The sequence below is a fragment of the Aptenodytes forsteri genome, unplaced genomic scaffold (genome assembly GCF_000699145.1).
Source record: "Aptenodytes forsteri isolate BGI_AS27 unplaced genomic scaffold, ASM69914v1 Scaffold29, whole genome shotgun sequence".
Classification (NCBI taxonomy): Eukaryota; Metazoa; Chordata; class Aves; order Sphenisciformes; family Spheniscidae; genus Aptenodytes; species Aptenodytes forsteri.
The window spans coordinates 2248679-2262978 of NW_008794520.1; the positions used below are offsets into that span (position 1 = coordinate 2248679).

General features: G+C 37.9%; 1 protein-coding gene across 1 annotated transcript in view; it reads left to right on the forward strand.

Annotated features, from left to right (window-relative positions):
• The window catches only part of LMLN (leishmanolysin like peptidase), a 17051-nt gene extending 3301 nt beyond the window's left edge, over positions 1-13750 (forward strand). The window contains exons 2-17 of the mRNA XM_009272269.1: positions 205-302; positions 408-438; positions 1155-1237; positions 1725-1842; positions 2701-2879; positions 3516-3621; positions 3870-3964; positions 4819-4936; positions 6183-6290; positions 7985-8061; positions 8689-8799; positions 9553-9685; positions 10280-10439; positions 11194-11324; positions 12062-12272; positions 13656-13750. Coding sequence (XP_009270544.1) covers positions 205-302; positions 408-438; positions 1155-1237; positions 1725-1842; positions 2701-2879; positions 3516-3621; positions 3870-3964; positions 4819-4936; positions 6183-6290; positions 7985-8061; positions 8689-8799; positions 9553-9685; positions 10280-10439; positions 11194-11324; positions 12062-12272; positions 13656-13750 — 1854 coding nt within the window. The remainder of the gene's footprint in view (positions 1-204; positions 303-407; positions 439-1154; positions 1238-1724; positions 1843-2700; positions 2880-3515; positions 3622-3869; positions 3965-4818; positions 4937-6182; positions 6291-7984; positions 8062-8688; positions 8800-9552; positions 9686-10279; positions 10440-11193; positions 11325-12061; positions 12273-13655) is intronic.
• Positions 13751-14300: the final 550 nt, after the last annotated feature.

Consider the following 14300-nt stretch of genomic DNA (forward strand, 5'->3'; position numbering starts at 1 on the left):
CGTCCGTGGCGGCGGGCGGGTGCGGGGCGGTTTCTGACTGACCGGCGCGGCAGCGTGTGAGGAGAAGGGCGGGAAGGGGCTTTGCTTAAAAATAGACAAAAAGAGGCCTCGCAGACGAGAAGGAGCGAAGGGCCTCGGAGCACTCCTTGGTGTGGCTGTCCGGGTGAGCTGCCTAATCCAGCGGCTTGCTCCTCTCCCTGCCAGGTTGTCTATCAAGTTCCTCTAAAGGAAAATCATGTCTTGAAGAGAAATGTGGATCAACAGCTAAGAATTAAGATTATATATGACAGAAGTGTTGAGGAGTGAGTATAATGTTGTGGTGACTTTTTTTTCCCCTCCATATCTGAGAATGGAAATCCTGTTAACTAAAGCTTGTTTTTTTTGTTTTGTTTTTTTTTTAACTATAGTTTGCTACCTGAGAAAAGACACCTTATAAAGGTATGTCATATTTGCTTCCCTCTTTTGTTTGTACGTATTTTATTATGTGGATGAAGTTAAGGTTTTGCCAGTTCAAAGCCTTTAATTAAAGGCTTTGAATACCAGCAATTTTATGTCCTCTAGTCAGGGAGAACAAGGCTTTGTGTACAGATTATGCCTCGGTTCCAAATACTTCCAATGTTCTGTTGAATGTTGTTTGACAGGTGCTTGCTATATCCCAATGTGCAAAGATTCAATAAGCGATATGCATATAGTTTTTAAAGCTTTTTTGGCACCTGGCTTCTTTTAAGAAACTGTGCAAGTAAGGAGTAAAAGAGGGTGCAGCAGTCAGGCTTTAGGATTGCAGAGAGACAGGAGCTCCAGAGAAATTTGTGATGGACAGTTCCCAGTGACCAGTAAGTTCAGGGCTGAAATAAATTCAGCCTCTTTGAAGCTGTACATTCAAATTAATACTGGCTCCCTTCTCATTTTGTCATTCCAATAACAAAATATGGGAATACTGAAACAAAATATTTCCTAAATATATTGATGACAGTCCAAAACCAAAATATTTCCTAAATATATTGATGACAGTTGAACTTCTTAGGAAGTCTGGATTTCTGCTAATCTGCTGTACCGCAGGATCTAGCAAGTTTCATGTAACCTTGTAGGTAACGCTTGTAAGGTGACTTATGTCTGCACTGCTACTGGGTGACTTTTATTTTTGTTCTATTTAGAACAAACTTTTTCCACAAGCTATATCTTATTTGGAGAAGACATTTCAAGTGTGCAAATCCACAGGTACTATATTACTAAGCAGGTATGTGAAAGTTTGTTGAAAATCACTTGCTATATTTGATATTTAACATTGTGTTGTATAGCCTTTAAAATAAGAATAGAATAAGAGCCTAAGAAATGCCCTCCTGAATCAGATCGGTGACCCATCTGACCCAGCAGCAGTAGCAGATGCTATTTAGGGAGCATACACAAATCTGCCAACCTTCCGTGATCAACATCTACATTTGTTTTATTGGAGATTTTAAAGGGTGTACATGCTGCCTGTTTCCTTTTACGTGTATACCCACGTATGAACCTGTTCCTAATCTCTGTCTGAACCTGTGGATTAACAGGTTTGCTCTATTAACAATTGGAAGCATTATGTCTTCCAGAGCAGGGTAACTAACAATTCTCACCATGGAAGTTAGATTAAATACCTGTATTACAGTGTTGTTGGGTGCTGTAAGACTATTCTACAGTTTCTTTTTAATTATAAAACAGTGCTGACTCTCTCTCATGTTTGATTGAAGGCAGTGTGCGACAAACCAATATTTAAGGAGGAAAGCTGACCCTCACAGATACTGCCGAGGAGCCTGCGCAGACCATACAAGATGTGGGCCAGTTATAGTTCCTGAGAAACACCTCCAGGTAAGCTAAGCCATCCAAGTGCTTCTTAACCTTTGAAATATTGTTGTTTTTGGAAAGTAATAAAAAAGTTAATATCACTAACTGTGCATAAGTGACCTGTTTGCAGGAGATCACTAAGTCTGAGTGACAGAATAGAACAACTTTACTTAGTGGGAGTTTATGCTGTTGAACCAAAAGTCAAGTAAAACTGGACTGTTTACTGTTCTCTAAGCCTGTGTTATAATGAACTGTACAGAGAGGATGAGATTCAAAGCTTGTTAAATTGCTACTAGTCAATTCATTATTCACCTTGGTCAATGAGTCAGATTTTCACAGAATTAATAATAAGTTTTGATTTTTTTGAAGACCTTATTTGAAGAGGTTATCCACTGAACCAGGAGCACAGTGCAGGAAATGCTTCTAACTTGTTTTCTTGCATGAATTTTTTGATTCAACTACAGTATGTGATCAGGAGATTTCTTTCTTTCTCTTAGCCTGAAGTTTCAACTACAGTATTAAAAATGTACCAGATTACATGTGAAATGCAATTGCTACTTATGTATACTATTTCTGTGAGCCAAAAATTTTTTTAATTTGTAGAAAATAAAGGGTGCTAATTTTGGGATATCTAGCTTGGCAGGCCCTTTTTTTTTTTCCCAAAAGCTGCCACTTTCCTGGTGTCTAATAAATCAAAAGAGCTAGTCATTTGAACGTTACTCCTTGGCTCCGGTTTTGTTTACTGTCTTCATAGGGAATTTTCTCATCTTCCGCTGTCTTACAATGGGATTTATTCTTGGCTTCAAGCTAATTGAATTTTGTCATGCAAAATTTTGGTCATACCTAAAGTATTTTAATTGTTCCATTTGAACATTGTCAAAGCAATGCAGGGTGTGCAATGAGAATGAATGGCACTGCGGACCCACTGGCTTACCTGACCAAGAAGGGGTTCGAGATGCTGACTTCGTACTTTATGTTAGTGCTCTCACTACTGAAAGGTGTGGCCATGAAAATATCATTGCGTATGCAGCCTACTGCCAACTGGAAGCTGAAATGGACAGGCAAGTATTCCCGCTGGTACAAACTTTCAAGTTTTTTAATTGTTTAGATGCGGAATTTAATTGTTTGCCTGTCTTGTATAGTATACCAAAGTAGAAGTCATTATTGAAAGAGACAAGCACTATATTTATGTAAAACCACAAAGCAATCAAGTAGTGCTTAACTTGCAAAGCTGAGGCATTTAATTCAAAGCTAATCCTCCACTGTTATTGCCTAAACTTTCAAGATTCTGCTTTTGTTGAAGTGAATGTCATACTTTCACAAATTTAAAGGAGGATGCAAGTGGGCCCTACTTATGTGCCTTTTGTTTCTAGTTTGGTTGTAGTCATTGTAACAGATGCTTTGTACCTCTATAGTGTCTTACCGAAAATTCAGATCTCCTATACTGTTGTCACTAACACATGTGCAGAATACTGAATATAGAGACTGATCCTGTCCCATTCCTCCCCATTTCAACAGTAAACTAGTCACTGTATCGTTAACAGACTATTTATTAATGATTGGGGAAGTTGTTTGGAAGGACTTATTTTTTACATTAGTCTCCATTTTCTTTTAAGTCTTCTGCCTCTTCAAGTGAATATGATTTGAATTTGCTACTATTTTACTGAAAACAGTTTAATTTTAAAACTGTCTTCCAGGCCAATAGCAGGCTATGCTAACTTGTGTCCAAATATGATTTCAACGCAAGCTCAGGAATTCGTTGGCATGTTGTCTACAGTGAAACATGAGATTATCCATGCACTGGTAAGGGTTGATGTTACAAAATGTGTTTCCCTGAAATTTGTGCCTGCTTCCTCGCATACCTCCAGCAAGAGAAGGATGTTTGGTGGGGAAAAGCTCTTGCTTTGCCTCCTTCAATTTGTGTGTTAATTGCCTTGAGGTGCGGTACTTCCAGTGTATCTGCTGTGGGAGTGCTAGCTCTTTCATGGCGTTTGACTTTGTATGTGAATGTCTTACCAAAGGTTTCCGTGTGCTTGGTTTTTAACTTGAAGGGTTTCTCTGCTGGACTGTTTGCATTTTATCGTGATGATGACGGAAAACCTTTGACAACAAGATATGCAGATGGACTCCCTCCTTTTAATGAAAGGTATTTTATTTTTTTTGGACCTACTCAGTACTCCCACTGAAGGATGTTTTCACGTTGCCTTTTTAGGATGTATTCTTGCCTGTTGAAAATCCACCTTGATTCCATTATTAGAATACTTTGCCTTTACTATATTCAAACATTGGTGTGGGGTGGTTTTTTTTCAGTCTTTCTTTACATTGGCATTAAGCACTTACATTATCCACATATATTACAAACTAAGGCAGGTTTTCATTTATCAGGAGGCTTGAAGTTAAGCATTAAAATTACCCATGCTTAAATTTCGATGCTTGCTGAACACCTTACTAAATTGAGACTTGTATTTTCTGTAGTCTGTATAATGTCAGTGCAGTTCATTTTTATGACAAATATCATTCAAGGTTTATAGTTACGCAGAACCGACAACGTGTGTAGTCTGCTGCATGATTTTTCTGACTTGTTATTGAATGAACAGTTTGCTTTTTTTTTTTTCCTTCATTTAGTTGATAGTGTGGAAACTTTCTAGGGTTTTTTTTTGAGGTGAAAGGGGAATGAGCTTCTGGTTTTGTTCACCTTCCTTTTTATAATAGCAATTCTGAGGATTTTTATTTCATTTCTTACACTTTTGGTAACTGTAGAAAATACGTCTTGAGTCTACAGACATCTTTTTAATAATCTTACTTTGGCTTATTAAATCAGAGTTGTGTATATAATGAACACATCTTACAAAGGAGGGATGTTGCATAATAAATTCTAAACTTAAGAAAGCGTGAGGAAGTATAGAGATTACTCATGATTCTGTTTCTTATGGAGATAAATCTTTGCATAGTAGCGTGGATTTGTGGGAAAGGTTTGTAACCAAAGCATTCTTCTTACAGTCTAGGTTTGTATCAGTGGAGCAATAAAGTCGTTCATAAAGCAGTGAGGTTATGGGACATACGCGGTGGCAAAATGCTGCACCATGCTGTTTATCTTCTGATAACACCTCGTGTAGTTGTAAGTGTGGATTAACTTAAACTTTTACACTTTGTATGCCAAGGTTACCATCGCATTCTCGAGTCATAAATATTTCTTATTCTTTAAGAAGTAATAACCTAACATTGAATACCCTTATCCTGAAAGCATGGCCCAAAGACTACGCGATTAAGACTGTATAATTAGTTGAGAGGGTGTATCCAAAGTAAAGTGGAAAATGGTTGACAGACAGCATGAAATAAATAAATTGACATAGTAAGAGACAATGAAGGGACTGGGAAGTAAATTATAAAAGGTTAAGCAAAACTGACGTTGAATAGATTCCTTAATCCTACTTTTCTACAGACTTGGACACCTAGTATTCCCGAGCCTTAACAGATAGTGTTGTTACTGCTTTTCTCATTTATAAGTTCATCCTATTTTCTACTTTTCTCTTTAAAAGCATTATTTTAATCTTTTTCTAATTTTATTGATTATGCAGTTAACATTTTGTCATGTTTAAAAAGAAATTCCTCAATTATTCTTGGAAATCTTTCTGGCTTCCCATGCCTCTGACTCTCCCCCGCACCCCAAACAGAACAAATGCTTAAGTGTAATAAATTGGTATTGAAAATTACAGTGTTAATCATATTTGGCCACAAATAATCTTTTTGTTTTAAATCTAACACAGCATATAGAGCAAACTTGGTTTAATTACCCCTGTTTTGAAAACTGGCCGTGCTTGTCAAACTGTTCAGAGCATTAAAGGTGCTCGTGGGTAGTGCCGCACTGGCAAAGGCTGGGCTCCTGACCCTAAGACCACAGCATTTTTGTGATGCCTCCTAAGATTTTCAAATATTTTGCAGAAAACACTTCCCCATGCAAAACTAGTTGACATGTACAGCTTCCTAATAGAAAAGTGGTTTTTCTCTGAAACGTTTGGCAGAAGCAGGGTTGTAGTGTTCCTACATTGTTTGGGTGGTTTTGTTGTTTGGGTTTTTTTAATATGGTCTTTAGTGTATTCTCAGCTAATTCTGTTGCTCTTTTATTCTTGTAAACTTCCATTGTTTATTTCCAGGAGATAAGTAGACAGACTGTTAGGCTTGGTTTTGGGGTACTTGCTGGCTTAGTCAGCCTCTGAGTAGAAGTGTTTTACATCCAGAGGAAAACAAGGTGGTAGAAAAAGAAATGCTGAAATACGTTTAAGAGAGAATTCTAGAAGATTAGGACTGCATGTGGGTATCCGTCTCAATATTTTAGGAGTTGCGTTGAAATGTTTTCTTTCTAGGAAGAAGCTCGAAAACATTTTAATTGTCCAATTCTAGAGGGAATGGAGCTTGAAAATCAAGGTGGCATGGGTACTGAGCTCAATCATTGGGAGAAGAGATTGTTGGAGGTTAGTGCTGATATTAGGAATGGAGGGGGATGTGGGAACGTCTGCTCCCCCTGCCTTTATTTTTAGGTTTATAGTGGTACCTACTGGAGCCTTGAAAATGCAGGTGTATCAAACCTCACTGAAATATATCACAAACAGTACTAAACTACAAATACTTAAATGTCCAATTTCTAGATAAATCTATCTTTTTACCTTATTGCTAAGTCTCAGAGTATGAGTTTGAGATAAGCTGACTATTAAAAAACTAAATGTCTCTTACTTTTGTCTGCCATTTACCCTTTTGAGAAGGTATGCTCCCTTTTTAGGGGAAAGGGGGTATTCCTTTGAGTCAATTCAACTTTGTCACCCTCTGCCTCTTATACATCAAATATTTGATCATTCTGTCTATTCATTATCTTGACTTCATCTTTATTCATGTGCCCTGGGGTTAGCTTTTGCCATCTCTACTCCAGAACATCATCTGATCAAGGAAACACTTATTTCCCTCCTGACATTTAAGCTTATTTTTATTTATAACTTTGCGTTGTGTGATACTTTAGGCAGAGATACACTTTGTAGTTATTGTTGTATGCAGTGAGGTAATCAAGAAGGGAAATGCTTCAGGACAGACTTTTTTTTGGAAGTAATCTTGAAAAATACGTATTTCTTGAGATCGAAATTGTTAGCTTTTCCTGCTTTTCAGTAACCTTTGGTGTGGAACAGTACTTTAAAGCCAACTGGAAAGACTGCCATTAGAATGAGGATAATTCTAAGGATTGAATAGGATTAGCAAAAAGTAGATAATTACTAGTCTCCTTTACACCTTTCCAGAGAAAGTTTCTATCTGGGAGGTAACCCATATAGTTTGGTTTTGGTCTTGATCCAACTCTTGTTAAGTATTGTAGCAGTAGCAAATTTGGCGCTAATAAGTCTGCTGGTGGTAACTCCTCTTAACCACACTAGTGGAGAGGGAAGGCTGGAAAACTACATGTTTTGAAGAAATGGTAGAAATGAGATGAAGTTCAGTAATAGAAATTCCAGAGTTGTGTAGTTAAGGGTGAGTGACTTTTGCTGTAAGCCTGAAGTTTATCAGTTGGAAATGACTGAGCAGGAAAAAGACACGGTTATTACAATTGCCCGTTATAAGATGATTAGGAAACTCTAAGGTGACTGGAGTTGCTCTTTGAGGATGATGTGAACTTGCTTATTTTTAAATGAGATGGAAAATTCCACTGCCACACTAATAAAGCTTCCTTTGGAGTGCTGTGTTCCTTTAGTCATGTGTCATGTGCACCTCGCTCCTGAAAAGGACTACTAGAAATTACAGGAAAATTAAAATTCAGTCTTACACAAGACAATTAAATGAGCTTGGCTTTCAGCTTATGAAAAGGAGACAGAAGAGGGGGGTGTGATTGCTACTCATAAATATGCTAGAAGAAGGAAGAGTTTTATTTTACCTAAAGAAAAATGAGTACACGTTGGTCATGAATAAGGTTTAGCTGGAATTTGGAATGAGGTTTTTGACTTCTAGAATTCTGAAGCTTTGTAGGATGGAGTGGGGAAGGGAGTTGCACTTTTGGTCCCTTTTATGAAAGAGGTTGGGATTTGGCTGTCAATAGTAAGAAGGGACTGGAAATAAAATGCTTTTTCATAGAAAGCATTTTCTTACAATAATGATTTTCAGTGGCTTGCTAATAGTAACTGGTAACTTTCAGAATGAAGCAATGACTGGATCCCATACACAGAATCGAGTCTTTTCCAGGATCACCCTAGCATTAATGGAAGACACAGGGTAAGAATTAATAAGAATGGCGATTTTTTTTTTTGTTCATTTGTGTTTGGTTTTCATTGTAGTTGATTTTGTTTGGAATTGATGCACTTGTGCTTATCCATCTGCAACACAGTAGATAATCGACATAGTTAGCATTACATTAGACAAGGAGTTATACCTAGTATGTTAATTTTTCTTCACGTATTTCAAAACCCATCCGTTCTTAATCTAGCCTTAAAAAAAGTATGCATTGCAATGCATAGTACTGTCTGTAGACTGTCTATTTACTTTTTTTCTTAATATAAGTCTTCTCTCAGTTACATGGAGTATATATTGATTATTTTTTCAGCTCCTCTTGCAGATAGCATAAACTGTATAAAATTTCATCTTCCTGTACGCATTGTTCCTTTGCGGATCACGATGCATTGCTGTTGAACAAATAAGCAATAAAATTTTCTTTTAGTTCATTGTGACTTGAAAAATAGTGAAATTGTAATATATTCTGTTATAGGCAGAAAGGGATGCAGTGTCCCTTTTTCTTCATTTGAAGACCTTAAGGCATAGTATGAAGTTCTTTGAACTGCTGTTTTATTAATCAGAACACTAATTTTTGAAGTAACTATATTCTCATTTCAAATACTTTTACAGCTGGTATAAAGCAAATTACAGCATGGCAGAGAAATTAGATTGGGGACGCAATAAAGGCTGTGACTTTGTAATGAAGAGCTGTAAATTCTGGATCGACCAAAAGAGACAAAAGTAAGAATACAGTCTTTTTAAAAAAATAAAGAGGAAACCCTGATGCGTGTTTACATTTGTCCTTCAAATGCAACTCAGTAAAAAGAAGTAAAGGTAGATGCAGATTAACAAGGAATGCTGTCCTAAGTACCTTCAGAATGCATGCAAGAAGGAGCACACCAAATGTATTAAGAGCAGAAGCATCCCACCCAATAAATACAGAGCCAAACATCTTAGGGAGTAGAATGCATTTACACTATAAGAGGGCTATGCTTTAGAGAGGAGGGGAGGGACTTAATCTAAAAGTGTTTGCTTTCTTATTTCGTCCCTTTTAATTGGAAATGCAGCCTGTGTCATTTTGCATTACTGGATTGTACTTAAAGCAACAAAAGGAGATGATAGCCATCTTCAAAACAAAGAATTCCTTGTCTGTTCGTTACAATACTCATAAATTTCTAGGACACAGCTGCATAGTGGGCCTGTTTTGGTTGTATGTTTTTTTTCTTTAAAGTTTACAAAGCAATGTCATTAAATAAGTGAGTGCATTGTAACTTTGTTTGCTGGCTTGATATTCTTTAAATTAGAAAGGTCATAACCAGACAAGTAACAATAATTAGCCTCCAGAGAAGAAGTTGTTGCTTCTTTGTGTGATTGACCGAGTGTGGGAGAGAGTGGGAACACACAATCTTGACAGACTGCTTAGTTAAATTATGAAAAGCAGGTAAAGTGATCTAATTTGATTTTTATTCCTTTTTTTTTTTCTTTTCTTTTGAGGAGGCAATTAATCAGTCCATACTGCGACACTTTGAGGAGTAATCCTTTGCAGTTAACCTGCAGACAGGACCAAAGAGCAGTAGCAGTCTGCAACTTGCAGAAGTTTCCAAAGCAGTTACCTCAGGAATATCAGGTATAAGGGATCTTACTTTACCAAATAACTGTTTTCATTCTTGTGCTTTGCAGCCAGGTGATTATATTTGTTTCACTTTTTTTTCCTTCTGAACTAGTAGATGAGAGTAGATACTGTGAAAAATGTCTGCTTATTTTATTATAAGGAGTCTGGAGGCTGAAAAAAAGCCTTGTGATCGTAATAAAACAATAAGGATGTCGCTTGGCCATCAACCAAATATCAGATGGAAATGTTGCTGTATAACTGAAGTCCCCCAGAATGTTTTGTTTGAGGTATTTCTTCATCCAGTCTGCTGCCTTGTGTCACTGCACGCTAAGAAATTTGTTCTGTTTCGTCCCAGAGAATGCTATGATTACAAAGGGGAGGCAGGGGAAGGGGTGGAGTGATACATGCAAATGTGAATCTCTCTGCATTATTTAAGTATTCTTAAATACTTCTGGCTCATCTGGTTCATGGGTATTGTAAGTTGTTGTTAATAGCATTCCTGAGTAGTAATAGCTGATGTTCTTCCAGCTGTAGTGATTGGTTCTATTTAAAAACCAGTTGTACATTTTCCTTTGCGTAAACTGCTTCACTACCTATTTTGTTTTGCAGTATTTTGACAATCTTAATGGAGTACCAGCAGAAGAATTGCCTTATTATGGTGGCTCAGTAGAAATTGCTGACTATTGTCCCTTTAGTCAAGAATTCAGTTGGCATTTAAGTGGTGAATTTCAACGCAGCTCAGACTGTAGGATAATTGAAAACCAACCAGGTCAGTTTTCAGGACTTCGGTATGGTATTTAAGAGGCTACATTTGTTAATCTGGAATGGACTTGCTATGTATCCAGACTAATTGGATGTGAAATTAGTTTTACACTACTAGCTGTGTAAAAGCTGTGCTGGGGTGAGAAGCACAGCACAACTACCTTGTACACCTAGGAAGCAAACACTCACATCTAATACAAGAACTACATAAGAGCTGAACAAACATTAACCCCAAATGATCCAAATATAAGACAAAGGGTGGGGGTAGGTTGGTTGGTTGGTTTTTGAGTCTCTGAAAAATAATTCCAGTTTCCACCTTACAGGTTTTTCGTTCAAGGCAAGGAGCTTTGCAAATTACCAGAACGTGAGCTTGTCTCCTAGGGTAGCGCATGAACGTTCAATATTGTGGAGCTCCAGAATGCTGTAGGATATTACCTGTCTGTGCAGTTGTCTCAAAAACAAACAAACACCCTCTGCCCTCAAGCCAGCAGTCACAGCTGGCACTCCCTGGGGGCAAACATATCCATGTAGTTCTGATGGAAAGTGCTTGCCTCTTTTTTTTATTTTAAATCTTGGGTTTCTTCCCACTTTACATTCAAGGCAGTATAATTCCCAAATTGATAATGGTTAACGGTCTGAAAGATTCCAAAAGTAAACCTTGAAGTGCGTGTGGAGACATTGACTACTTATAGCATATTAAGTTGATATGGACCTTCCGTTCCCCTAATAAGGCACAATTCAGTGTATTCTTTCTACCTTAGATCCTACCAAAAACTATGGCGCAGAGAAATACGGACCAAACTCTGTATGTCTTATTCAGAAATCTGCTTTTGTCATGGAACAGTGCAGGAGGAAACTCAGTTACCCTGACTGGGGTAGTGGATGTTACCAAGTAAGTATGTGTTGGGTTTTTATCTTCTTTTTTTTTTTTTAAAGTGACATGAAAGGGAAAAGTCAGGCATAAACTGTAGGCTGTGACTGTTAGAACTTTGCACCTGGACACTGTACATGATCTTCTCTGCCTTAAATCACTAGATTCTATGACATGTTCTGAAAATAAATATCTTTCAAGCACAAGCCTGTAGTTTAGATCGTGCACCGAGTTAAGCATGTGACCACTGGGATGGCTTGTGTGTTACTTCCAGTCTTGCTAGGGACTTCACCTGTCTTACCCCTGTGACACTTTCTCCACAGCTAAGTAGGAATACTTATATTGGAATCTTCTGTTGTTGAAGCTTAATGGTAATTAGTCACTCTGATTTTTTCAAAGGTGGAAAGCACTGCGCACGTCACTTACTTTTCATTCTCCTCCTCTTCAGGACTATCTCACTAAAGGTGTCACTTTCAACAACAGCACCACTCTAAAAAAAAGTAGTCATTAGGATAAGCCAAATCTTACTCGTTCTCAGTTGATGGTCTGCATAATTGCACGAAAAGAGTAGTCAGTGCTTTAAAGCATTCTTGAACTAAATAGTTGCTCTGAGTGCATTAAAATACTTGCAGTTAATCTATGCTCTAATACCAGGTGTTTACTGAATGTAGTATTTACTTATTAAAAGAGCCTCCAAACCCCAAAGCATATTTCTGATAAATCATAATACAGATTTGACTATTATTCTTTTATTTTAGGTTTCTTGTTCTCCACAAGGGCTGCATGTTTGGGTCAAGGACACTGCGTACTTGTGCAGCCGCTCAGGTCAGGTATTAACTGTGAGCATTCAGATGAATGGCTGGATACATGTTGGGAATCTGATTTGCCCAGCCTGTTTGGACTTCTGTGATTCCTGTCCCCCGGAGCGGGATCCTCCAGCTTTTAACTTAACAAGAGCTGCACCAGTCGGTAGGTTGCCTTATTTGCTGAAGTGAAACTTAATATTAAATGTCTGAAAACTCTAAAGGTTTGTGTCAGCTCTGACTGTTGGGGAACAGGAAAGGAGAGCTGTGGCATGGCTATTCTAAGATCCTAGGCATAGGAGTTAAAGGAAGATGGCAAAGGTGCCCTGATTTTTGCTGTGCAGTCGTGCAGGATAGCGGGCAACCTAGGAGAAATGCATCTGAAACGTAACTACTTCAAGCCATGTCTCCTAGTAATTGTCCCAGAAATCTAGCTTTAGCCTAGCAACTTACCAGAAAAATCTGATCTGTGTTTTGAAGGCCATATCATTATTATAACCTTCAAAATTATCACCTTGGTGGAAAGTGAGTTCTCACTTGTGTAACTTCCCATTGACAATGTTAATGCTGTAATCCAGAATGTGAAAGGTAGGTGCCAGTTTGCTTTTTGAGGGAGGAAAAATGCTTAGTTCACTGACTACCAGTTAATGTTTCGTCAAGAACAGGTGGCTTTCTAAAAAGCCAATTGGTGAAAGAAAACAGTCTACAGTATTTTGCACTAGCGGCTTATTTTTAAGCCTTTAACCAATTCTTTAATTGTTGGATGTGCTGTCTCTACTGCAGTTTTCAAGGAAAAAAATAAACCTGTTTAGTTAACCTGCACATTCAATTCTTTTTTCAAAGTGGTGCGCTTGGGTTTGTGTGCACCATTTCAAATAGTTTTGTTTTGTCTCAGAGATGGCAACATTTCAGTGGTTGGTGGAATGAGTCCTACAGGTTAGATTTTAGAATGAGAAAGCTGTAACCTAGGAGAGGCACATCTTCTAGCACCTATTTGAATTCATGCTTGGTGTTTCTCACACATACATATTTTTATCTGTGCAAGTTTACATTTGTGTCCATGGCTTTCTTAAGCCTCCTGGCCGTGTGACTACCTACCATATGGACAAACTCCCTGATTCATGTATTGGGTTCCCCCCTGCTTCAGCTTGGTGTTTTGTGGCATGGGTTCTTCTATGACTTACAGCCATACAGATCAAAAGTATTCATAAAACAGTCTTTTCAGAGTCGATGGTTTTGAAATGCTGCTTCTCCCCAGTCATGCCGTAGGGAACTTCCTGCTCTTTTCTGGCAATACCAATAAATTTTTCTCATTTGTTCTCCTAATTGCTGTTAGTGAAGGAATGCAGAAATTTATTTAATTGTGAAGGGAATAATCATGTTGTTTGGTTGGTTTGAATTCCTAGCCTTGAAAGCTAGAATAAATCGGTGCAGATTACTGCAAATATGTTTTTGCTCTTTGGTGTTTTTTTAGTGTTCTCTTTGTTATTTTACCTTCTCTTTAAATATAAAATTTATAAGCTTTATGGTGTTTTGTTTTTTATTTTAGACTTATGCTCCTGCTCGTCTAGCCTGGTTGTAACCCTTTGGCTGTTGATGGCTAACTTAATTCCCCTGCTAACAGGATTATTTCTCTGTGCATAGAGTTAAGCACGGGGCAAGAAGATGTTCCAAGATGATATACCATCACATTGCACTCCTTATTGTGGAGCACAGAGTTTATTGTCTCTGCAGGCAGCTGTCTTCTGCTGAACCTCATCTCTCCTGGCAAGTGTTGGTGCAGACGGTCGTCAGGGAGGTACTGACAACAGCAGCCAGAGTTTGAGGAGGAAAATATACCTTGTCATCTCAATAAGTGCCAGTATTTTCCTGAATTGCAACCTTTTGATTTTTTTTTTTTTTGACGCAGTAACAAGATCCACTATGCCAACTGTGTTAGACTGCCTGGCAACTCGGTCAAGATTTGAAACGAGAACTCTTCTGTAATAGAACTGAGGGTTGGGTTTTTGTTATGTCTTCTGTGTGACTGGTAGCAAAGCATCCTCAAACTGGAAATATACCTCAGTGGTTTAGTCAAAAGCCATGTAAAAATCAGTTGTCATCACTGCTAATAACCCAGGCCTAAACAGGTATGGGGAATTTTTTTGTTTGTTTGTTTTGTCAATTATTACAATTTATGGAGGGAAGAAATAAT